This window comes from Arvicanthis niloticus, chromosome 12 (genome assembly GCF_011762505.2).
Source record: "Arvicanthis niloticus isolate mArvNil1 chromosome 12, mArvNil1.pat.X, whole genome shotgun sequence".
Classification (NCBI taxonomy): Eukaryota; Metazoa; Chordata; class Mammalia; order Rodentia; family Muridae; genus Arvicanthis; species Arvicanthis niloticus.
In genome coordinates, this window is record NC_047669.1 from 3122568 (window position 1) to 3148344 (window position 25777).

The 25777-nt window shown below is 43.8% G+C and overlaps 2 protein-coding genes across 4 annotated transcripts in view; one reads left to right on the top strand and one right to left on the bottom strand.

Moving 5' to 3' along the window:
* Pi4ka (phosphatidylinositol 4-kinase alpha) overlaps nucleotides 1–427 on the bottom strand; it is a 116409-nt gene extending 115982 nt beyond the window's left edge. The window contains exon 1 of one of the 3 annotated variants that reach the window (XM_034515467.2): nucleotides 86–426. In XM_034515467.2, the coding sequence (XP_034371358.2) occupies nucleotides 86–295 (210 nt within the window). In that variant the 5' untranslated portion in view covers nucleotides 296–426. Of the gene's footprint in view, nucleotides 1–85 lie in introns of all 3 variants that reach the window. The other 2 variants (XM_076942539.1, XM_076942541.1) reach the window with 2 other exon arrangements.
* The window catches only part of Snap29 (synaptosome associated protein 29), a 33906-nt gene continuing 8501 nt past the window's right edge, over nucleotides 373–25777 (top strand). Inside the window, exons 1-3 of the mRNA XM_034515471.2 lie at nucleotides 373–894; nucleotides 19473–19669; nucleotides 25250–25335. Of these exons, the coding sequence (XP_034371362.1) occupies nucleotides 658–894; nucleotides 19473–19669; nucleotides 25250–25335 (520 nt within the window). The 5' untranslated portion in view covers nucleotides 373–657. The remainder of the gene's footprint in view (nucleotides 895–19472; nucleotides 19670–25249; nucleotides 25336–25777) is intronic.

Genomic DNA, 25777 nt, shown 5'->3' on the forward strand with positions numbered 1-25777 from the left:
TAGACGCAAGTAGCTCTCTCAGACCCTAGCGGCGTCCCGCTGCTTCGCCACCTCGGTCCCTCCTCCTGTCAGTCTGCTGGGTTACCTTCTCCAAGGATGCGGGTCTCTGCACAGCCAGGGAGCGGGCCAGTGAAAGCACTGTGTTGAAATAAAAGCCTCGGGAGGTGCTGGAGCCAGAGCTGGACCCCGAGCCGCCACCGCCGCCGCCGCCGCCACCGCCGCCACCGCCGCCACCACCACCGCCACCGCCGCCGCCGCCGCCGCCGCCTCCCCGGGCCCCGGCAGCCGCCATCATAGCGCGCGACCCGGCGCAGGCGGCTGGGCTCGCAGCTCTGGGACTGCCACCGCCAGACCTTACGGCGCAGGCGCAGAGGCGGCCGACTTCCCGGTCACGTGACCACCTCTCCTCCTTCCCCTCCTCCCTCCTCCCTCCTCCCCGGCTCCCCCCTCTCCCCCTCTTCCTCCCCCGCACTGGGTGGGGTCCTGGTCCCCTCTGCGGTTCCGCGCAATGGTTGGCTCTGGAGGCGGGGCTCTAGCGCGGTGCTGGCGGAAGTAGTGCGCGCGGCGGCCACAGTGAGTCCGCCCGCCGGCGCTGGGCTACCGACTCCTCGCCCAGCTGCCTCTCCAGCTTCCTAGGTTCAGGCTGTTGCCGGCACCATGTCTGGCTATCCTAAAAGCTATAATCCTTTCGACGATGACGTGGAGGACGAAGACACCCGGCCGGCGTCGTGGAAGGACGCCCGCGACCTGCCGGACGGCCCCGACGCGCCCATTGACAGGCAGCAGTACCTGAGACAGGAGGTGTTGCGCAGGGCCGAGGCTACTGCTGCCAGCACCAGCAGGTCCTTGTCCCTCATGTATGAATCGGAGAAGATCGGAGTCGCCTCTTCCGAGGTGAGCCTGGGGCAGAACTGAGCTAAACCGGCCAATCAATGCACTATAAAAACGGGATGAGTAAATGTTTTGTTCACGATCTTTTGGGATTTTTCTAATTGCCTACCATAAGTTCTTGGACGTAGTGTTTACCTCGGGAAGCTTCCTTATCTGTTATTCTGCATGGTTGATTCCTCCCTCGCTGTCCTGCCCCTATGTCTAGTTAAAAGGTAAACTCCAAATAATGTTCTATCTGAGGGTCAGAATTGAAAGTAAAAATGCCAAAGTACAGGCCTGTATTGGGGAAGTAGTGTCTGTTTCATTTATATATAACTTGTTGGGCAGAAGCTTCAGGTTGTTCCTCTCCAGTGACCCAGTTAAAGTGTGGACTGTGTATGCTTCAGGTGCCAGATACTGCCTGAAGCACTGAAGCAAAGAGAGCCTTTAGTTCTTCTCACATCCTTGACCACTGTTCACCTTCCTAATGGGACTATTTAAATCCCTTTGCCTGGACTCCTGCTCTGGAAACCAGATCCTGAATTGAGTCTAGACTCTTACCTTTGTAAATCATGTGCTATTGTAACTGCTCTTTCCATCCATAGAAAATTTCAGCAATTAGGAACTTTGCTTTGTCTTTAATTTACCTGTATTTGAGTATGCACACATTTGGGGGTGTCCCCTAAAGCCAGAAGAAGGTACCAGCAAATCCCTTGGAGTTGGAGTTGGACAGATGAGAGCTTCCCACTGTGGGTGCTGGGAACAGAGCTGGTCTTCTGAAACTGCTTAAGACCTTTTCTTTTGAGGAGTTTTGGCTTAGTGGACAGTCTACCAATAAAGCCCAGGCTGGTCTGGAGCTTAGAATAATCGGCACTCAGTCTTTCTGATACTGAGATTACAGGCATATCATCTTCTCCAGCATAGAATAAAGATTATTCCAAGACACCAGATTGCCCCTAAGTCTACTAGTGAAACAGTTGTTTTGGAAGAGGAAGAAATCACTGATACATCAGCTAAGAATACTCGTAAGCATTTTACAGTTTTGAAATGTAATAGTTGAAACAAAATATTGTCTTCCTCTACCAGTCTTCATCTCTGATCTTTGGCAAACTTTCTTCTCTGACCGGGGACTTGGGCAGATCTGAGGTGTGCTGCTTACCTTCTTATATAGTCATCTCTGTTGTTTCTGCGTTGCTGCTATGTGTATACTTTGCCTTCTCCTACCCTTCCCTGTTGTGGTTTCCCCGACTGCTCATGTATGTCTGCCTCTGGGAAGTTGTGCTTCTGTGTACTGGATTTGTAATGTTCCAGTCCAGATCAGTTGGAATCCTGAGGGTCTCCACTCTGTATTGAGATAAGTGATAAGTTCTCAGAGTATAGCCAAGTTCTAGATTGGCTTCGAAACTCAAGAGCCTCCTTCTTCAGCCTCCAGAGTGCTGAGATCATAGACATTCACCAAACATAAACACCAGGCTGTGAACAGGTAGGTCCTCTTGAAGAACAGAAAGCACTCTGACCTGCTGAGCCATCTCTCTAGCCCCAAAAGAGAACCTATTTTTTTTTCTCAATAGTATCACTATGTAATCCTGATTATCCTCCAACTTTATGTAGACTAGGCTGACCTCAAACTCAGCCTGGGAGTGCTGAGGTTCAAGCCATCACAGCAAGCACTTGTATTCTTTTTAACTTTAAGGTGAGCTGTTCTTTACATGTTGGCCTGTCTATTATTTAGTAGTATTGAAAGTTCTTTCATAGATACAATGAGGGGTGGTTGGGGGTGGGGGAGACAGGCTAATGGCCATATTATATTCCATTAAATAGATGACTTTTGTTTGTGCAGCAGCCTCCTAATAGTGAATATTATATTTGCTCTCTACATGACCATTCCCTTCCCAGGATGCTCTGCCCCTCCTGGAGCAGTATAGCATACTACAATGATCTTTTCTGGAGCCTGGTTTCTCAGTTCAGCACAGCCCAGCAACGAACAGTAGACGAGGGTTTCAATTGACATTGCCTCAACACAGTGGAAAGGGACTGGTGTTTGGTAATACTGACACATAATGTGCTCAAGCTAACGTTGTGCTAACGTTGGCTAGCACATGCTCCTCGGAAGCCCTACGCATCCCTGTATCTTTCCAGTGCCTGTCACTGAAGCCACACTGAGCATTCAGTTCAGAGGTCAGAGAGACAGAGAGCATCCCTCATAACCCGGAGGAGTGGCAAGGCAAATTACTCAGGTTTTCCCCAATTAGAGTAAGTAAATCCATTGCTGTAGATGTACTCTTGTTTTCTAGAAAGCTATTGGGAGCAGTCATTCCCAGTGAGGGCTTCCCAACCAGACCTGCTCCTCCTGTATCAGACCTGACTGATACACCCAATTTCTGTTTCTGAATCCACTCCATGTCAGGGTAATCTCTGGCTCACACAGAATCCAGCAAGCTCCATGTTTCTTTGGCTATCCAAGCTAAAATTTGTTAGTATGGATGTGTATTACCTTGAGAGAAGTAATGAGAAATTTCTCTTTCTTTCTTTTTTTTTTTTTTTTTTTTTTTTTTTTTTTTTTTTGTTGTTGTTGTTGTTGTTTTTGTTGTCTTTTCCTTTGTGAAATAGAATTTGCCCAAGTTCTCATCCACCTTGCTGATCCTCTTGAGATGGCTCTGGAGTGCTGGAATCCCATGCCTCCACACACCAAACCACCACACTTGCTTAATCCCCAGTATAGGATAATAAATTTCAGAGTTCTCGATTTAGTGCTCTGACCCCAGATTGATCTCCATGTACTTATCAGTTAATAGCTAAGTTTAATTTCAAACTCAGTATGAGGCCTACCTGATGTTACAGGATGCCTTACCTATAGATTATAGTTGTGATCTGGGGGGCTCCACATCATTTGCTGGGTGTTTCCTGCTTGGTCTCATGGGTTCTACCCACACCCATCTGTGTTCACCACACAGTTCCACTTCCCTCAGTTACTCCAGCTGCCTAGACTAGCTGCTCTCTTCAACTCAGGCATTTACCCCACCCACCCTTGGGACTTGGGACTCCTTCTACTCCTTAAATCAGGCCAGGAACCCTTGTTCAGGGTTCACTGTGTATAATGACCTTTTTATTGTTTTTCCCATGAAACTAACCTCAATGAAGCAAGAATGGGTCTGGCTAACTAAGTTTTCAGCACCAGTGTTGTTAGCAAGTTAGAAAAGCAGATTAAACTTGCTCTTACCCTGTGTGGACTGTATGAGCCTTCATGGTGGGCTTTGGGCTTGGTTAGTCCCCTGGCACTAGAATAATGCTTGTCAGAGAGTGAACTCTCCTGAGTGTCTTGGAGAAAGTCCCACCAACTGTCCCATGTTCAGGCAGCCAGAATCCTTTGATTCCATGACTCCTCACAGTGACCCCAGAACAGAACCTGTCTATGTGAGTGTCACCTCACTTCAGGCAGTCTGAGCCCTTGCATGGTCATTGTTTCCTTGGTTTCTTCTTCCCTTTGCTCTGAGGAGTATTTCACAGAAAAGAGGAGTTGAGGAACTTTCTCTGTGGTTCCTTAGCAACCTAAGCATATCCTTTCTCTTCTTTTTTCTGTTTAAATTTAGAAAACACTTGGGGCATTGAGGAGATTACCTGTAATCATCTCACAAATAGTCACTTGGCCCGTCCATTCTTCATATGGAGGGCATTTTGTGTTTTCTTGTCCTTTGTTTTTGAGACAGGGTCTCATGTAGCTCAGACTCTGTACATGAGGATGACTCTGAACTCCTCTGGTTCTCTGCCTTCTCCTCCCAGGAGCTGAGATTACAGACATGTCTCACTCACCCCTCACCCCTTTTTTTTTTTAACAGAGAGCTAGGATTGAGATCCCAAAATCATGTAAGCCAGCATCAAGCAAGCACCCTTACCAGCTGAGCCACATTCCTCATCCAGGAGTTCATACTGCTCACACCCACCCTGGGCCTCATTCTTACAGGTGCAGATGAAATGGCCAACACAGCCCACTTGTGAGCTATGGGAACACACCTCCAAACCCAGAGCATTCGAGGTCTGCCCTCAAAATGGCTGGGGTACAGAGTCTTGGCCAGTCTGTCCTAACAGGAAAGACTGAGGAAGCACTATCAGTTCTCTTCTGTCACATTCCCTGCACACCTCGTTTTCTCCTTGGCTGTCTGGAGGTCAGAAGCACAGTCATTTCCTGTCCCTCTTAGGGGAGGATTTTACCCAACGAAGCTTTTGCTTTGCTGGCCTCATGTTCTCCAGTGAACAGATTCTAGAGTATAAAAACTTCCAGAATCCCACTTTAGCCCCCAGCCTCATGTGTTGTCCTGTATAAGCATCCAGAGCTGTGGGTGCAGCCAGGCAGTAGAGCACTCAGCTCTCATGCATCAGCACTGGGCTTGAACTGCAGTACTGCAAAGTAACACTGATAATAATAATAAAGAGAAGAAAAGGAGGCGGGGATAGAAACGGTACATGTATGTCACAAAATCATTTACCCAAAATGCATTGCTCCGGCTTCTTCCACAACAGCCTGTGAAGATGACATGTCTGGAGACTCTGAAGATAAATTTTTCTTTATCCTTTTTCTTCTGAAAACTAGCTTGTGCAAGTTTGTTTGACACAGTCCAAAAAAAAAATTTTTTTTGACTTAAAAATTTCTAAGTTAGGAATGGTGGTGCTGGGCAGTGGTGGCACACGCCTTTAATCCCAGCACTTAGGAGGCCGAGGCAGGCGGATTTCTGAGTTTGAGGCCAGCATGGTCTACAGAGTGAGTTCCAGGACAGCCAGGGCTACACAGAGAAACCCTGTCTTGAAAAACCAAAACAAAACAAAACAAACAAAAAAAAAAAAAAAAAAAAAAAAGAATGGTGGTACATGCCTTCAGTCTCAGCAGAGGCAGATGGATTTCTATGAGTTCAAAGCCAGTATAGGTTAAATAGCAAGTTCTAGACCAGCCAGAGCTGCGTAGTGAGATCCTGTTTCAAAAAACACCTAGGGCTGGAGAGATAGTAGAGAGAGTTTAAAGATAAATCCAAATCAGTATTTTGCCTATGTATTATATCTCTATATGTTGTGCGCGCCTTCCGTGTCCCCTTTTCACCCGTGGAAGAGAAACACGAGAGGCAGAATTCGGGTATCACCACAGCGAGGCTTTACTCTGTATCAGCAGAAGCGGAAAGACGTGGAAGGGCCAAAGACAGGAAGAGGCACAGCTTAAATACACCCTAGAGTGACGTATTCACTTCTGATTGGCTGTTCACTCATCACCCAATATTACGCCCCGGGATTGGCCAGTGACTTTGGCGGGCTTTCTGCCTTTGCAGCTGCGCAGTTAATTGTTTACTAGTGGGAAGGACACGATGTCCGCGCCATCTTGGAATAGCAAATTATACCACCGCTAACAGCAGCTTCCTACATCTCCCCCTGTTTAAATTATTAATATGGAACAGCCTTTTGCCTATCAAACGCAGCACCAATCAAGATTTGAACTCAAGCCCAATCAAGCAAACTCCATCTTGGGGGAATAAGCGATCAAGAGCTTACAGCCCGAAGATTCTCCCTTACCCTACCAGGTGCAATGGAGACAAGTCCTCTGGGTGCAAGGGCTAAGGGGATGTAAAGAGGAATTGACACCCGTCCCTGTGCAATGGAGTATAGCTCCCAGGAGTGCAAGGGCTGTCAACCTACTATTCAGGTACCACAGCTATTTAGGCAAGGGCTGGCTGGACTTAGACCTCTCATTGACCCAGTGCAATGGGCTGAACCCTTGGGGTGCATCGACTGAGGGTCTCAGTCATCGGCTACTTTCTTAGCCTAGATAGTCAAATTTCAGGGGGAGATCCTTGCTCCAAGGCTGCGAGTGCTTGGGCACTAGTGGCCTTGTCACGTTTTTGTTGGGCTCTGAGCTTACAGACCAACCATCATGAACACCAATCCACAACATAGGGCTGCACCAAGCAGGCCTATCTCCACCATTTAAGAAAGAAGGAAAAGGCAGAAGAAATTCAAGAAGTAAAATCGCCAAGGGAAACAGGGTCCATCTGTGCTCCATCAAGGCTCGAAATCCGGATCTGCAATTGCTGTTGCACCTGGTCCAACTCCCCAGTCCAACTCCCTTTTAAATAAGCAGAAAGATTATGGCTTTGAATAAATGTATCATTCACAAATCTCAGAGGTATAATACCTGGATGTGGGGTTGCTGACACGCAGCTTATTTGAACCACATCCGTGAGCTGCTCCACATGGGCTTGGAGCCAATCAACTCTCTGATTGACCAAAGTCTCTTTTATGTCTCAATAATGATGTAATAGGGAGAGTTTCAGGATCAGCTTCTACTGGGATGGGCACAAAGGTAGGCACGTGCACAACCAAGGCTAGGTCTAGTGATCCATTCCAGCATTGTGCCAAAAGGCATGCAACATTCTTACAATCCAAGATATCAGAATTATTCTGAAAGTTGGATAACATAAAGAAAAATGGAGGGTCCACACACACCGACACCGGTTGTGCAGATGCATTCCTAAACACCTTATTAATTTTAATGTTATTCAAATGGCTAGAGATATTAGATCATATAGCCGAAACATTTTGTACTTCATGAAATATACCATTTAACAAAACAAAGGCAGATATACCTTTTTTTAACATTCTAACAGTGGCTACAACACATAATTTAATTGTGTTGAAGCAGGGTAAACTCAAGAAGATACACATATGATTTAATTTAGGACTTGCATCCCTTTGAAAATATCAAACAGAGGTTTAAATCCTCCTATGGTAAGCTTAAGATGAGGTTTTAGCCAATTAATATCTCTTAACAACTTTTAAAAATCACTAAGAGCAAATCAAGATTAAAAGTAAACTGTTTTCCTTTTGCATGTACACTCACAAGCCAGAAGATGGCGTTAGATCCCCACCACAAATGGTTGTGAGCCACCATGTGGTTGCTGGGAGTTCAGCTTTTATAATTTAAAAGTCGAGCCTTTAAGGGCTGAGCCATTTCTCTAGCCCCATCTAATTAGGATATAATTGAGGTCTCAAATATTGAAAGACACTGTCTTTGAATCCTTTTTTGGAGCAACAAGTACTCTAAAAATTTTTAAAGCTCGTTATATTGGAGCAATGGCTTGTAGAAAACTTCTTTAGAGAAATCCACTAATAAAGTATCACACAATGAATAATATATACTAAAAGATTTAACCTCTTAATTTTTTGTATTAAAGCAGCAACAATATTTATATATATAAAATGTAAAACGATTAACCATTTTCTGAAGCAATTCTAACAAATATCGCTTCATGGGCTCTTAAAAATTATGAATAAATTTACTAACTGTAAATCTCTCACCTTTAGCAGAAATGTAAAGGGAAGATATAAAACATCTTTTATATAAGCATTTACTGAAATGGTAGCTGGAGTAGGCAAGTTAGTCTGTATAAATCTTAAATTCGAACTTTATTTTGGATTAATCTAATAACCAATCTTTTTAGTCCAATGAGAATATCGGATAAAAGCCAACCTTATTCTCTATTGTTACATATATTAGAGGAATCCAAGGCATCTCATTTTTAACAACTTTGAATATAAAGGAATTAAAATAATTTGAACCATATTTTATCAGCAGGTACAGTTATACTCATGGAGGGAAGTAGACATAATTTTAATTTCTGCAGCATAATCATAACCTTTAGCCCACAGACTGTTGTAAAGTCTTTGGTTTTTAGATTTATCTCTCTTCTCACTAGAACAATGAAGACAAGAGACAAATTCCCGTAAGCACATTTCTAGGACCAGGTTGTAAAGACCCAGAACAAAAGGGAATGCTTAGCACCTGGGCTTCTGCAGCTAAGTCTGCATTGTCTTAATTCAAATGTAAATGTAACCTCCCTCCGGCCTGTTCTCTGAGGCTTGGCTACACCGAATTGTGTGGTTTTGATTTTAACTTAAAACCTTAAATTTAAACTGTGAACCTTAAAAGACACGTGTTGTATCTTTTCTCTATCTAAAATTAACACCAAGTAGATTACCTTTATGCTATAAAGTTTTGCTGCCACAAAACCAAGTATAAAATTTAATGGAAAGCTTGTAGCATTATATAACTCAGGCTGTTGGCCGGTGTTCCCTGAGGACGGGGCAACCAAGTAACACTCAATAGCTGTAAACAATGGCGGTACTGCAGCATTTGAATGTACTGGCATGGGAACAGGCCAAGATCTGACTATGGCCCACAGTGGTATACTTATCGCCAAATCGAACATCAGTGTCAGGAGAGTCAGGGCCGTCATCTTGCAATCTGGCTTCTTTCTTCACGATCTAAACCAGCCGCGTAGGGGCCCAAATTGAATTGTTTTCACCTGTGGAATAAGCACAAACAGCCTCCCACCCCGGGCCACAGCAGGCCCTCAGCCAATCTTGTAGCCTCTTGTTCTTACGAGGGACAATGGCTGTACGGCATTCAGCTGTGGCATTTTCAAAGATCATCTGTTCTATCACTGGCATTGTTTGCTCTAAGCTCTCGGGGCACTCCCCGTGTGTCTGCCGGCGGTATGCCGTTTCCCAGAGCAGACTGTCTCTCTCCTCTGCCTGTCTTTTGTGCCATGCTCTCTTGCTCTTGCTCTGCCGGGCTGCAAGCCGCCACACGTAGCAGAGTGCAGACGCTTCCCCAAAGATTCTGTCATAAAGGAGGATCCTTTTGTCCTCCACTCTCTCTTCACGCACCAGTGAAGGTTCCATAAGCTTAAAGAGCTCTACAGTAGCCCTTGTTCCTTTTGAGTACTCTATCTCCCCAGGCACTTTGGCCTGACCCCCAGACCCCTTGGCCTGATGCCGGCTAACATGCTCTGGTTCTGATAGCCTGGAGCTGACCTCTCTTGAAACCTCTTGACTTGCCCTAATAGCTGAAAGCAACGCAAACAAGAGGCTAGCTATTGCTGCGGTGGCAATGGGTGAATATCCACCCGCAACGAAGGTTTCTACCCCAAGCATACCTTCCAGATACGTACCTCGAATCCTGTAGTCTTTTAACCGGCCCCAAAACTTGGGGGCCTCCGCGTCGCCTTGAAACACCTGGGTTTCGGCACCAGTTGTTGCGCGCGCCTTCCGTGTCCCCTTTTCACCTGTGGAAGAGAAACACGAGAGGCACAATTTGGGTATCACCACAGCGAGGCTTTACTCTGTATCAGCAGAAGCGGAAAGACGCGGAAGGGCCAAAGACAGGAAGAGGCACAGCTTAAATACACCCTAGAGTGACGTATTCACTTCTGATTGGCTGTTCACTCATCACCCAATATTACACCTCGGGATTGGCCAGTGACTTTGGCAGGCTTTCTGCCTTTGCAGCTGTGCAGTTAATTGTTTACTAGTGGGAAGGACACGATGTCCGCGCCATCTTGGAATGGCGAATTATACCACCGCTAACAGTGGCTTCCTACATCTATACACCCCATTTCTGAATTTCACCCACCAAACAGAAACCCAGGTTACGCATGGGTTAGAAATGTTAACACCATGTTACAAATGGGTCTGTGGTCCCAAGAAAATGACTGCACAATCTAAGGTATTTCATCAAGACAAAAGGATTTACTTTTGCAGAAAGGTGTGTAGCCATGCTAAGTCGAGCAGGCTTAGAGTGGTCTTGCAAGGTTTTTATTCCTAAAGCAAAGGGATCCTGTGCCTCAGTCTGTGCTCAGAGCTTGGTCCCACACTCTTAGGCAGCTGGCTAACTGGAAATGGCATACCTAGTGAACAAAGTACAACTGCTAAGAACAGGCTGCAACCTTGAGCACATACATATTGACTTCAAGAAGAGATGACTGGTGGTTACAGTGTTTCAAATGGAGATTCGTCTTATTTTACCCTTTGATAGAAAAGGCAGCACATTTTGTTTACATGTCCCACAGCCTCTAAATGGACTAAAGCCCCTCCTTACATTAATTAACTTGGTACCTCTACATTTAACATGAACTTCAATAGTTTCCTATAGTTGCTCTAAGTTGGTTCCAAGACTCTTACAAACCCCCTGAGTGCTCATGTATGTCCCTTACATGAACTGGCATACTATTCCATCTCATACGCCATCTCTCAGATACTTGTATTTGTTCATGTGGCATACTATTCCATCTCATATGCCATCTCTCAGATACTTGTATTTGTTCATATATTGTTTTTAAGGCACAAGCAGGACAGAGTTTCCAGTCCTCCTATCTTCACACACACATCCTGCTCAAACCTTCCTTCCCGCTTACCTCTCCAGTACCAGGGATTGAACTAAGGGCCTTGTGTGTGCAAGCCAAGTGCTCAAGCACGGATTGCTGTCTCCGGGCCTTCTCATATGTTTCAAGTTATCTCCAGATTACTGATAATACCTAGAGAAGGACAGAGGTGCAGCTTAGTTGGTAGAATACTTGCCTGACATGTGCAAAGTCTTTTTGTTTGATTCCAGCACTCAAAAAATAACCCAAGATAATTAGAAGTTTCAGGTTATCCTAGGCTACATAGCAATTTCAAGGCCAGCCTGAACTGCATGAGACCCCATATGGGGGGGCAACCCAATAAATATAAATTCTGTGCATAATTACTATATTGCAATGTTTAGAGTATAATGACAAAAAATCTGTATGTGTCCTATTGCAGAGCTCGGTATCTTCTGTTTACAGCTAGTTAAGTACTCAGATATGGAGGGCTGACTATGTATTTTCACACTCAGTATCTTCTGTTTACAGCTAGTTGAGTACTCAGATATGGCAGGCCGACTATATAGTTTCACACTTTTCACTCAGATTTCCAGAATATATAATGGTTGGTGTGCTGGCTGGTTTTATGTCAACATGACACAAGCTAAAGTCATCAGAGAGGAAGGAGACTCAGTTGAGGAAATGCCTCCAGGAGATCCAGCTGTAAGGCATTTTCTCAGTTACTGATCAGTGTAGGAGGGCCCAGCCCATTGTGGGTGGTACTGTCTCTGGGCTGGTAGTCCTGGTGTGTTCCATAAATAAACCATGAGGCAAAAGCCAGTAAGCAGCACTCCTCAATGGCCTCTGCATCAGCTCCTGCCTCCAGGTTCCTGCCCTGTTTGAGTTCCTGTCCTGACTTTCTTTTGGTGATGAATAGTGTTGTAGAAATACAAACTGAATAAACCCTTTCCTCTCCAACTTGCTTCTTGGTCATGGTGTTTTGTTGCAGCAATAGGAACCCTAACTAAGATAATTGGGAATAGTTGTTTTGTTAATTTGTTCTTTAAACAGGAGCTCACTATGTAGCCAAGGCTGGCCTCAGATTTGAGATTCTCTTGTCTGGGTGATTAGTCACCCAACCTGGCTTGTAGAGTATATGTTTAAAAATTGGTGAGGATTTTGCTTTTAGGTATGAAGGGAGAGCATTACATAGTTAATATAATTGCTAAGCAATGGGTGGTAGAGGTGGGGAATATAGGTAGAAGATTTATAGGAAGGGAGCTGAGGGCAGAAACACAGCTGTAACAGTTATACACAAACCCTGACATAGGAACTCAACACCTGAGAATATAAACTCAATGGGAGAACACTTATCTAGCAGTCTAGCAGGATGAGGTACTAAGGTACGTGCCCATCACTTTATCCTAAACATTAAATAGGCACTAAAATAAGTTTGTCATGAATACAGGAGGTAATTAATAGTATAATGAACACATATGTGCAGCCTGCACATCAGCCCTAAAGGCATATGATCCAGGCTGTCCTGGTGGCAGAGAACATCACTCTGGACAGGTTTGCAGCAGAGGCTGCTGAATGGTACACTGGAAGTTCATCAGTGAGCAAGGTAAGTTCCTGCCTCATGAAGCATACATACTGTGAGGAGAAGCAGAGCATGTTGAAAGAGGAGGGCTGCTGGAAGGATGCCCTCCTTCAGAGGGATTTAAGGACGGCTTCTCTAAGGAAGTGCTTTAAGTGAATAGTGGCCCAAATCAAACAAAGGACTGAAACCCATGAGTACCTCCATGGAGAGCCTTATGGACAGAAAAGATAGTGTGTGTGTGAAGGCTATCTGACAGGTTCATCCTTCTTAGTGATTTTAAAGTATCAAGTATGGATGCACTGGAATCAGATACTGATATAGTCCAGAAAAGACACCAGTATGTGAAATAGAATTTCAAGATTTGGCTGGACAAATCTTTAAAGTGCATGCCTTTAATCCTAGCACTCTGGAGGCAGAGACAGGCAAATACTATAAATTTGTAGCCAGCCTAATCTATAGAGTGAGTTCTTGGATAGCCAGGGCTACACATTGAAACCCTGTCTTGGGGGAGAAAAAAGTTCAAGATTTGGCAGACTAGTAAACTTAGGTAGTCCACTGAAAATCTCCATATCTGAACAGGAAGAACACAAGACCAGATGAAGGGGCAGTCCAGTGCCTAGGCCTATAAGGATTAAAACTGAGGTGGACTAAGGGATTCTTCTGTCATCAAAAGACCTGGACTCTGACTCTCCCACAGACATCTCTATCTGAATGTGGTCCTGTGAGCCCAACCCAGGCAAAAGGAGTCAAGCAGAAGCAGCAAATCGAAGCAGGATAGCAAAGAGAAACAAAGGAAGTGTGATTCAACCCCATCAAGGGAGGATTTACAAAAGGCATCATGTGACAGGAGACAGACTAGATAGACATGAAGTCTCCTCTCTATGGGGTTCTCAGCAAAAGTTTCTCTGACCTGCACTAGGAATTTGACTTGATGATAAAAAAGATTAAGCTACTATTTCTTCTTTGTCAAACTATCATAGTTGTTACTGCAATTGACTTTCCCTCAGAACATAAATCTACATGAGGAGAGCCTAAAGAAGACTCATGCATACAATTCCAGTGCTCTTGAGGCACAGGCAAGTGAATTCAAGGCCAGCCTCATTTACAGTTCCAGGACATCCAAAACTACACAGAGAAACCCTGTCTTGGAAAAGAAGAAAAAAGAAAAGAAAACTCACATAAAATGAAACAAACAAAAACACTGAGGCAAAGGGGTGGAAAAAAACAGAGGGCCCATACATTCCATACTCCAGCAGATGTACAGAACACTGCAAAACAGGAGACAATATACTCTATAGCATCCTACAAACTGACAGCTTCTCGGCCCTGGAAAATGATGATAAGACAGTGTCTTAGAGTTTCAATTAAAAAACTCTGTCATAAAACTCTGACTAAAAGCAGCTTGGGAAGGACAGGGCTTATTTCATCTTACAGTTTCTAAATCCATCACTGAGGGAAGCCAGAGCAGGAGCCTGGAGGTAGCTGATTACTGGAGTTCATGCTGCTGGTGCAGAGGCCATGCAGGTAGCTGATTACTGGAGTTCATGCTGCTGGTGCAGAGGCCATGCTGATTACTCACTTGCTCCCTGTACTTTGGTCAGCCAACATTGTAATACATTCCAGAACCACGTGCCTAGGGGTTGCACCACTCATAATGGATTTGTTCTTCCCACATCAATCACTAATTAAGAAAATGCCCTGCAGACTTGCCTATAGGATAGTCTTATGGAGGCAGTTTCTCAATTAAGATTCCCTTTTCCCAGATATGTCTTGGTTTATGTCAACCTGACAAAACATACCTACACAGATAGCTAAAATGAAATAACACAAAATTAAGAGTCCTCCTTCTTAAAAGGATCAATGATCAAGGCCCAGCATGGTGGTCTCCCTTTAATCTCAGTACTCAAGAGGTAGAAACAGGTGGATCTCTGAAAGTTCAAGACCATCTTGGTCAAGATAGTGAATTAGTGAATTCCATGCTAGCCAGGACTATGTAGCAAAAGCCTGCCTCAACAAAAAAGACCAGTGATCAATGAAGGACTCAAGTAAAGTCAATCCTGAACAAGAAAGATATGAAGTCAATTCAAGATATAAATATGGAGGAAAAGTTCAGCAAAGAAGTTGGTACACTGAAACCCAAACAAATTCTGGAAATGAAAGAATCAATTAAAAAAAAGTGGAAAAAACAAACAAAAAACCAACAATATCACCAACAGACAAGACTAAGCAGAAGACCAAATCTCAGGTGTGGCAGACAAGTTTGAGACATGAGTCAAAACAAAACAAAACAACAACAACAACAAAACAGTGAATGTAACCAAAAACTACCAAAAACTCTGAGATTCGTTCAAGAAACCAAACCTAAGAGCCATTAGTTAGAAGGAGCTGAGGTAAAATCAAATGACGTTAGACCACGTACTCAATGAATATAGCCAAGAATTTCTCAGACCTAGAAAAATAGATATGCAAATACAGGAAGCATTGAGAACTCACATAGACATGACCAGAGAAGAACCTTCCCATGACATACCATAGTCAAGATGTCCAAATTATAAAGCAAAGAAATAATACTAAAATCTCTATGGCAAGATGCCTCCTAACACACAGGCAAAAACATCAGAACACCACCAGATCTATTGTCAGAAAGCATAAATGCCAAGAAAGAATGGAATGTGTTGTTTATAGTTTTAAAAAGCACTCTATCACCTTTGCCAGGGACCTCTGCCCTGCTACCAGCCCCTCCTGGCTCCCTTTTGTTCTACCTGGCTTAGCTCCAGGGGTCAGCCACAGCCAACCCCAACCTGGCTCCTCTCTCTCTCACCATCAGCTTCCACCTGAGACCCTTGAATCTTTGGGCAAAAACCACATAGGCTGTTACTTTACAACTTGCCCACTAGGCACAATTGCTGGGAGCAAATATCTCCTGCCTGAAAATGTGTGTTCTTACCAATTATTACCTCTGTCTCTCCTTCCGCCCTAAACTTAGTGGCTTGCTCCAGCCAAACATATTTGGCCACCTGCCTGTAGCAGAGGCCGCAGGCCCGGCCGCAGGCCCTAGGTCTCTCCCTGGCCTTACATGATTGTAGCATCTTCCTTCCTCCAAAGCATGGCAGAAAAGCCCCTTCTCTCCTTCCCTGCATCTCCTTTTTCTCTTGGGACCTGGAAGTCTCACCTGTACCTTCTGCCCAGCAATTGGCTCTCGGCCTTCTTTACTGACAAATCAAGAACCATTTAGGGAACTAGACCTTAGTATCAGGACCTCCCCTTACACCTCACTTTCTCTGTCTAGTAAAAAACAACAAAAAAAAAAAAAACCCTTTTCTCCCAGATATAAATTGAACAAAACCATGACAATCATGTAAATTACATAGTATGATATATAAATGGCATCTAGTCCATCATATTTGTCAATTACATAAAGTATTTTATCGCCATTCCTAACTAAAAAAGTTATGATTTTATCCCTAGATTATGTTTAGATTTTTTTAGCCTGTAATGTCACCTGAAAACTGTCAGAGACCACTCTGCCAAGTATTGGAACCCACATTGCCAAAAGCTTGGGGGCCAAAATTGTTAGAGCCTGCACTGCCCCCCACACTGCCCCAAGCTTTGGGGGCTAAATTGTCCCGGCTCGTACTGCTGCTCCAGTCAGTGGGTCAGGGTTCAGCAAGAGAGAGTGAGGGCGGACGTGAAGAATGAAGACCAGACAGAGTGTGATTCAGTCCCGTTTATTCTCAAGTCCCTCTTCTTCTGTTTTTCCAAATCCCTTGTTCCTAGTCCAAGTCCTAAGTCTCGAGTTCCTAGTCCCTAGTTCCTAGTCCCTAGTGCCTCCAAGTTCCAAGTTTCCAGTCCCCTCTTCTGTCTGCCTCTCACCTTTTATAAGTCTCACTTCTCCTTTTTTTGTTTTGTTTTGTTTTTTTCGAGACAGGGTTTCTCTGTGTAGTCCCGGCTGTCCTGGAATTCACTCTGTAGACCAGGCTGGCCTCGAACTCAGAAATCCTCCTGCCTCTGCCTCCCAAGTGCTGGGATTAAAGGCGTGCGCCATAAGTCTCACTTCTTAAGTCACATCTTTAAGTCACACCTTTAAGTCACACACACCCAAGGGAAAATCCTGGGTATATAAAACAAGATGTTATCATAGTGTGCTCAGGTGTTGTAGGCTGTTGAAAACAAGTCTCTTGTCAGGGTATATGGCTCAAGATGGCTGCAAGGATGATAGCCACCTTCTGTCGGCTCCCCACAGAAAACCATGTCATCCACTCTATAAACACACTCTCTCTCTCTCTCTCTCTCTCTCTCTCTCTCTCTCTCTCTCTCTCTCTCTCTCTCAATGGAAAACAACTTGAGTTTGATTATGAGACTAAAACTAGTCTTTAGCCCCATCAGAAATCTGAGAATGACTAAAACATTACCTGGATCTATAGGAAGCACCAAACATAGCTTCTCAAACAACTGTACAGACTGTACAGACAGTTGACTACCTGGACAGCCCCTCATTCCTCAAAACCTTGGAGCATCTGTCTTTGGCCTTCTGGCCAAGGATCATCTATCTGACAGACTCGCAAGGCAGAATTGTTTGAAGGACTGCTCACCCTGTCTCGGCAAAGCAAACAGTCTATTCTGCAAAATGTGTTCTTTTCCTGGACAGTATTGTCTGCAGATGAAATGGGCAATTTTTGCCCAGTTGGCTACATTGCCATGATACACAACCTCACCTAGATGTGAAGATGTTCAGTATCTTCTTTGAACTAAGAAGGGGGTGCTGTCCGGAACAGATATGTCTCCCTGTCAAATAATTAAATAACATTAAATGTCATATTCTTTGGATTTCTGATGTTTTTGAAGACTATAATATATAAGGTAATCTGAACTGTTAAACCTTGACTACTTTCAGCCATTTCTAATTGAATAATATGAAAAGCAACCTTTTAATTAAATCAAAATCAAACATAACCATGAGTTTGTTATCTGGTCCTTGACTTGCATTGTTCAGTCATCTAAAACAGTCTGTAATAGCAGCTATAGAAGGCCTGGTCTATGCTGTGTTCTTAAACGAGTTGTGTAAGCACAAGGTCTAAGAGGAACAATATTTTTTGTTTTGTTTTGACAGGGTTTCTCTGTGTAGCCCTGGCTATCCTGGAACTCAGTCTGTAGACCAGGCTGGCCTCAAACTCAGAAATCCTCCTGCCTCTGCCTCCCAAGTGCTGGGATTAAAGGCGTGTGCCACCACTGCCTGATAAAGAGTAGCAATATTAATTCCAAAATTTTGTATCAATATAAGAAGTTCATACCAATGAAAACCTTAAATCTGTATCAAAATAAATTTTGTACCAAGGTAAGAAGTTATAACCTTAACTTTGTATCAATTATAAAGATTTCTACCAATTAAGATATGTTTACACAATCAATTTCATCTATTTTCTCCCTGTCCAAAATTATGGCCATTCCCAATTTATCCCTTAAGTGACAACTTTTCTATAATTTGTAAAAATAAACACTACCAGACCCCCAAAGCCAGAGAATTGGATTGACTCGCCATAAGTTCTTCTGGCTGAACAGGGGTGGGTGATAAAAATTATTTAAAGGGGAGGGAAGAGTAGGAAAGTCAGATTTGGTTAGGCATTAAGAAAGCCAACCCCAGCAACTGTTATCCAGTCTCTGTCTGCCTAGACAGCTCAGGGCTTGACTGAGGTTCTTACTGGATACATTGAAAGAATGAATGAGTCAAGATGACCTGGAATCCATGACATAGGAAGTCCAGGCAGGTCAGCTTAGCATCTCTGAGGATGAATCTCACCAAAGTTGTACACTCTGTAATATACAAATCTCAAAATAGATTTAAGTACCTTCAAGATATCTGCATGGATTATGTAGGGTACACAAACTAGTTAAGGATAAAATTCTGCTCCTTGTTTGGCATGTGAAAGAAAGCTGGCTTTTTATGAGTTAATTTTAATAATAAACCAATTCATGCCATGCCATGTGAAGGATAGCACAAGGAATCTTTACCTGTCCTGTTTGATTCTCTTGAATTTTTCTAGTTCTTCAGGGAGTTTCTCTCTGTCATATCTGATCCATGTCACTTCGGAAGGGGTCTAGAGCCTGTTCTCCTTCCCTGTCAACACTAATATAGAGCCTTTCTCCCAAAATAGCATGTCCTTGAGCTAGTAACCAGAAAAACCGTTAGCTTGACCTCTCTCTCCCAGAGGAATAATAATATAACCACAAAAAGCAAAATCACACCCATTTTGAAAGTTAAAACAATTCAAAGCAAATAAAGCAAATGAAACTAGTGTTGTGTGAGCCTATTTCCAAGCTCTCTATATAATTCTCAAGGCCTAAATTCCTACTGTTTGAGCTGGAGGGGGGAAATGTTACACAGAAGCCTATTATTTTGTAATATTCTAGTATTTTAGAAACGCTGGAAGCAGCGGCCCTATGGGAAACCAGACAGAGCACTGGCCTGGCCTAGAAGTCACACCAACCCACCTGTCTCTTTCCCCAAAGTCCCCAAGTCCTGGGACTAAAAGCATGGGCTACCATTCCTATCTAGACTATTTTTTGAGACTGGGTCTCACCTGGTCCAGGCTTGCCTCAAAGTCACTATGTAGCCAGGTATAACATTAAATTAATCCTCTTGCCTCTGCCTCTCAAATTGTGGGGTTACAGGTCTGTGTGCCCAAACCTGGTTGACGGCATGCTGAGGATCCAACCAGGATTTTGTGCAAACCACATAAGAACTCTACCAGGGGAACTACCTTCCCAGTTCCAGACTTAAATATACTGTGATTTTAGAAGTAGTTTTTAGAAGACATGATGCTACTGTCTCTTGCCTTCTGCAGGAGCTGGTCCGGCAGCGGGGAGTCCTAGAACACACAGAGAAGATGGTAGACAAGATGGATCAGGATTTGAAGATGAGCCAGAAACATATCAACAGCATTAAGAGTGTGTTTGGAGGATTTATCAGCTATTTCAAATCCAAACCAGTAGAGCCTCCACCTGAACAGAATGGCAGCGTGGTCTCTCAGCCCAGCAGCAGGTGAGTGGAGCATCTGTGTCTAGATACATAAAACAGTAGGGACAGGTTCTGTGGAAGAAGCCAAGGCTGTCAGACCTTGTCGGGGCCATGAAGGTATCCTGAAACCCTGTGCTTACTCATGGGAAGGGACCTACTCATCTTCAGGCTTGCTAAAGAGAAATCACTCCCCAACTGTTCATCTAATTTATGAGAAATACTCCAGTCTTAGAGAGTTTAATCACTAAAAATGTGACTCTTTTTACAGACTGTTTCTTTTCAAGTCATTCCAAAAGCCAGTCATAGTGGGGCCTGTGTGTAATGTCAGCTGTTGAAGAGACTGAGGCAGGTAGATAACAAGCTCAAGGCAACCTCAGGCAATTAAGCAAAGCCTCGTTTTAGGGAAAAAAAAAATACTGATAAGCCAGATGTCACCGTGCATACTTGAGATAGAGCAACTCAGGAAGCTAAGACAGGAGGACCTAGATATCAACACCAGCCATGAGACTGGTCTTACAAAACACAACAAAACAAAGAAACCTGTATGCTGGGCTGGTACTATGGCTCCTCAGGTAAATGTACTTGCCGCCAAGCCTGGTGACCTGGTGGAGACAGAATAAACTCCCAACAGCCTTTCCTCTGATCTCCACATATATTTACAAACAAAAACAAATGTAATTCAATATATTGTACATGCATACAAACATGTACATATATAGGCTAGGAATGTGGTATATTGGTAGAAGGCTTGTCTAAATGTGAAGTCCTAGATTCCATCCCCACCACACACAAAAAATAATCATACATACATAATGTTACACACATATATATGAGTATGTAAAAATCTTTCCATCTTCTCTATATCTACTCTGTCCATTAATTTATAGTTTAAAATTATACATTGTTTACCTCAAAGCAATTTTGAGCAGAAATACAGTGAAATGATAGCCGGGCGGTGGTGGCACATGCCTTTAATCCCAACACTTGGGAGGCAGAGGCAGGCCGATTTCTGAGTTCGAGGCCAGCCTGGTCTACAGAGTGAGTTCCAGGACAGCCAAGGCTACACAGAGAAACCCTGTCTCGAAAAACCAAAAAAAAAAAAAAAACAAAAAAACAAAAACAAAAACAAAAAAAAACAGTGAAATCATACAAAAGGACATAGCAGGCTTCACCACCTTATGTTCGATTATAAAGCAGGACTGGGGACATGGCCCAACAGCTAAGGGCACTTGTTGCTCTTACAGAAGACCAGGGTCCAGTTGCCAGCACCCACATGGTAGCTCACAACTGTCTGTGACTCCAGTTTCAGGTAATTCAGTCTCCTCTTCTGATCTCTGAACACCAAGCACACACATGATACACATACATACATGTAGGCAAACACAAAATAATCTTTTTTTAAAAAAAGGTGTAAGACAAAAGAATTGGATATTGTTAAAACACATGACCACTATTCATACCTCAGGTCATTTTTGTGGTAGGTTGCTTTGTTTTGTTTTGTTAATTTTGTGTATGTCCATGAGGGTAAGGTGAGTGCAAGGCACAGCCATGTGCAGGACACTTACAGGAATCCATTCTCTTCTTCTCCCATGTGGGTCCTAGAGATGGAGCTCAGGCTCTTCCATTTAGCAGCAAGCATTTCCCTGCTGAGCCGTCTCTCACAGGCTCTTGCTTTGTTTCATTTTTGAGAAACAGTTGCAAGTAACCAAGGCTGGTCTTAAACTCATCATTTAGCTGAAGATGATCTTGAACTCCTGATCCAAATTCTTGGACCTCCACATACAGCTTGAAATAGTGTTTTAATAGTAACCATGGATATGTGGGTTAGGGATGTAGCTCCACTAGCAGAATGCTTGCCTCACATTCTGGAAGTGCTGGCCTAAATCTCCAGCACCACTTAAACTGGGCATGGGAAAAGGACCCCTGTGCAGGCTACTGTTTTGTCGCTCTACATTGTCAGCCTCCAACAATAGAACACTGGCAGCGGAAGGGCTACTGGGACCTTTGCAACAAGTACATCTGTCAGGTGGTCCACACCCATCTCAGTTGTTCTGAGCTGGCGACTCTGCAGAGCTGTATTCTTACAGAAGAGTTTCTGAGCAGCTTCAGATCATTTAAAAAGCCAGCTTTAGGCCTTTGGCAAGCTTGTTGCTTCCCAAAGCTGTTCTTGGTGTTGAGGTCACTTAGCCTCTTGTGGTAGAAGTAGATGCATTGCAGCACCTGAGAGATGGGGTTTCTCCTGTGTCCCAGGCTGTCCTGGAACTAACGGTAGACCAGGCTGGGCTGGGACTCACAGAGATTCTCCTCCTGCCTCCAAGTGTTGGAATTAAAGGTGTGTGCAGATACCATCATCATTACCTGGTTAAGAAATTAAATTCTTTTTAAAAATTATTAATGTATATGAGGATGGAATGGTGACTCAGTGGTTAAAAGCACTGGCTGCTCTTTTACAGGACCCAGGTTGGATTCCCAGCATCTGCATGGTGGCTCACAACCATTAGTAACTACAGTTCCAGGGCCTCTCAGAGCACTAGGGATGCACATTGTACACAGATATACACAGGCAAAATGTGCATAAACTAAAAATAAAAGTCTAAAAAATATTTTTAAAAAGTTATTTGGACATATTGGCATATGCCTTTAATCCCAACACTTGGGAGGCAGAGTTCAAGGCCAGCCTGCTCTACGTAATGAGTTCTAGGACAGCCAGACTCATATAGTGAAATCCTGTCCTGGGCTGGGCTCAGTGGTTAAGAGATCCTGTCTTTAAAAAAAAATAATATTAATATATTTGGGTGTATGTTTCCATGTGACAACATGTATATGTGCTGGCATGTAGGTGTCATGCACATGCATGTAACCATGTGTGCATGCTTCTGTGTAGGTGTCATGCACATGCATGTGGAAGCCAGAGTACCACATCAAGTGTCTTCCTCAGTTATTTCTCTACCTCCTGGGTTTTTTAAGACTTTTGTTTGTGGGGCAATGGTGGTGCATGCTTTTAATCCCAGCTCTCAGGAGGCAGAAGTAGGTGGACCTCTTGAGTTCAAAGGCAAGCATGGTCTACAGAGTCAGTTCCAGGACAGCCAGGGTTACACAGAGGAACCCTATCTCAAAAAAAACAAACAAACAAAAACCTTACTTATTTTTATTTTATGTGTATGTGTTTTTTGCCTACATGTATGTGAGTGATACCCATGAGACCAGAAGATACTAAGTCCCTTAGAGCTGGAGTTAAAGATGGTTGCCTACCATATAGATACTGAGAACAGAACCCAGGTCCTCTACAAAAGCAACAAATACTTTTAACTTCGGGGACATCTTTCTAACTGTTGGAGTCTGGGAGTCGCCACACAAACCACAAATATACCTCTCAGTTAAGCAAGAATAGTTTATTGACTGCACATCCTAATGCTGGACATCAGGTCCACAAGATGGAAAACCTAATTGTGGCACCAGTCTGTCCTCAGGGCAGGCTTTTTATAGGAAAAACCAAGTTGAAAAGTTCAGTGTCAGCTATGCATAATTACCTCTGGGAAGTAGATTCAGAGAACCTGAACTTAATTTCACCTTATGAACAGAATGGAGACTGAATACAAAATGGCTACAGTTGTGTTAAAAGAAGCAGGCCTCAACACTAACCTCGTGCCTTGTTTTCTGGAGTTTACCAGTTGGCTAGGCTGGCTAGCCAGTAAGCTGTAGGGATCTTTACTTGTTTATACCCCAGCCTATCCCCAGAGCTGGGTTGACAGTGACCTGAAACAATGCACCTGCCTTTTTATGTAGGCATTGGGGATCCAAACCCAAGTCCTCAGACTTGTACAGCATACTACAGACTGAGCTATCTCCCCAGTACCATCCCCCTAGCTTCAAGAAATAAAATTCTTAATCAGACTGAAAGGTAAGTTTCCAGCCAGTTTATGGTGGTGCGTACTTATAATTCCAGCACTTGGAATAGTGAGCTAGAGGCTAGCCTGGGTTATAGAATGACAGCCTGTCTCAAATAACAACAAAAGGGCTGGAGAGATAGCTCAGTGGTTAAGAGCACTGACTGCTCTTCCTGAGGTCCTGAGTCCAATTCCCAGCAGCCACATGGTGGCTCATAACCATCTGTAACAGGATCCAATGCCCTCTTCTGCTGTACCTGAAGAGAGTGACAGTATACTCATATATAATAAATAAATAAATCTTTTTTAAAAAGAGCAGCCAAAAAGGTGGCTTAGTGCAGCTTCCAACATCTATGTGATGGTTCATAACTACCCGTAACTCCAGTTACAAAGAATCTAATGCCCTTCTCTGGGTTCTTATGTGGTGTGTACACACACACACACACACACACACAATCACTGTCATAAATTTTTCTTTTAAATTTATTTTATGTGTATGTGTGTTTGCCTACATGAGTGTCTGTGCAGCATGTCCCTGCAGCGTCCCTGGTGCCTGCAGAGGTCAGAAGGCATCTGATCTCCTGGAAGTGTAGTTATAGATGGTTTTAAGGCACCGTGTGGGTACTAGGAACTGAACTCAGGTCCTCTGCAGGAGTAAAACGAACTCTTAACCATGGAGGCATCTCACCAGCCCCACAAAAGTAACAGTTAATCAATAAAGCAACAGAAAGAGAGAGGGAGGGAATGTTAGCTGGGCTGGATGCTGCATGCCAAAGGCAGTGCATGCCCAGTCACAGCAGCGAGGGCTGACTCGAGGTTTTAGGACCAGCCTGGGTTATATAGAACCCTGGGTTTCGATTGTTTCTTGTGTGTGTGTTGGGGGGGTGTGATTTTTATTAAGCTGTTTTGTTTTAATCTGTGCCTTGCTGTGTATGCCTGTCGCAAGTGTGTGGATACCCACAGAGGTCAGCTCCATGGAGCTGGTTACAGTGGTTGTAAGCATCCCAGCGTGGGTGCTTAGATCTGAACTTGGATTTTCTGGAAGAGAAACAAGTGCTTTTAACTGCTGAGCGCATCTCTCCAGCTCTGAGACTCTAGGTTGGTTTTTCTTTTTTAAAGACTTAAATTTCTAAACTGATATTACCTATCATTCAGGGCAAGTGGTCATATGTAAAAGCCATCCATTGTTTATGACTATAAATAAATATATATATATATATATAATCATATAAATAAATATATGATATTACAATTTTTAAAATGTAGGGCCAGGTGGGGTACAAACCTGTAACCCCAGCACTTGGGAGGTAGAGGCAGAAAGATCAGGAATTTAAAGTCAGCAGCAGCAGCTACATGTTAAGGCTGAGGCCAGATTGGACTACTTAAAAAAAGGTAAGGAAAATAGATAGTGGGTCAGTTTTGAGTAATTTGTTGACCCTTCATCAAAGGCACCCACTTGGTCGTGTCATACACTTTTTATCCACCTGGCTCAACTCCTTGTCCTTTGTGAGGTCTTCCTCAGCCCACTGTGTGGCCTACACTATTCTTGGGATGTTCCAGAGAGGCCAGCAAAGGAAAGAAAGCATTGGCTATGCAACACAAATCATAGGATCATAGGAAGGCAGGTGACACTGTGGTGCACACATGGGCACAGAAATGACACTGTCACAGGTGTTTCTCCTCTGATGTTTCTTTATTTTTTTTTTTTAATTTTAAGATTGAAAGAAGCCATAAATACAAGTAAAGATCAGGAAAGCAAGTACCAAGCCAGCCACCCAAACCTCAGAAGGCTACATGATGCAGGTAACTGAAGATGTGTATAAAACTCATGCATGGATCCTTGTGCGGATAGGTCTCTGGGTTTAACCTGAAGCATCAGTACGGGGACAGCCACCTCTCTACAATGAGGGGCAGAGGCTCCAATATCTAACATGCCACATGCTGAGCAATGACATCAGGGACACGGTGTTCTTGGGGAACCATAGGTATGTGTTTCGGTGGGGTTCTTTCCTACCTCACTGCCCCAAGGAGTCTGAATAAGGAAGTGGGAACCTGTATCCCATTGAACATAAACCCTCTACTGGTGTAGCTCTGAGAAATTCTAGTAGTAAAAAAAGCCAGCTGTAAAGCTGGGCATGGTAGACCACAACTATAATCCCAGCACTAGTGAAATAGAGGCAGCACAATCAGTGTTTAAGGCTAGCGTCTGTTGCATGTTGAGCTTGTGGGCAGCCTTGGATATATG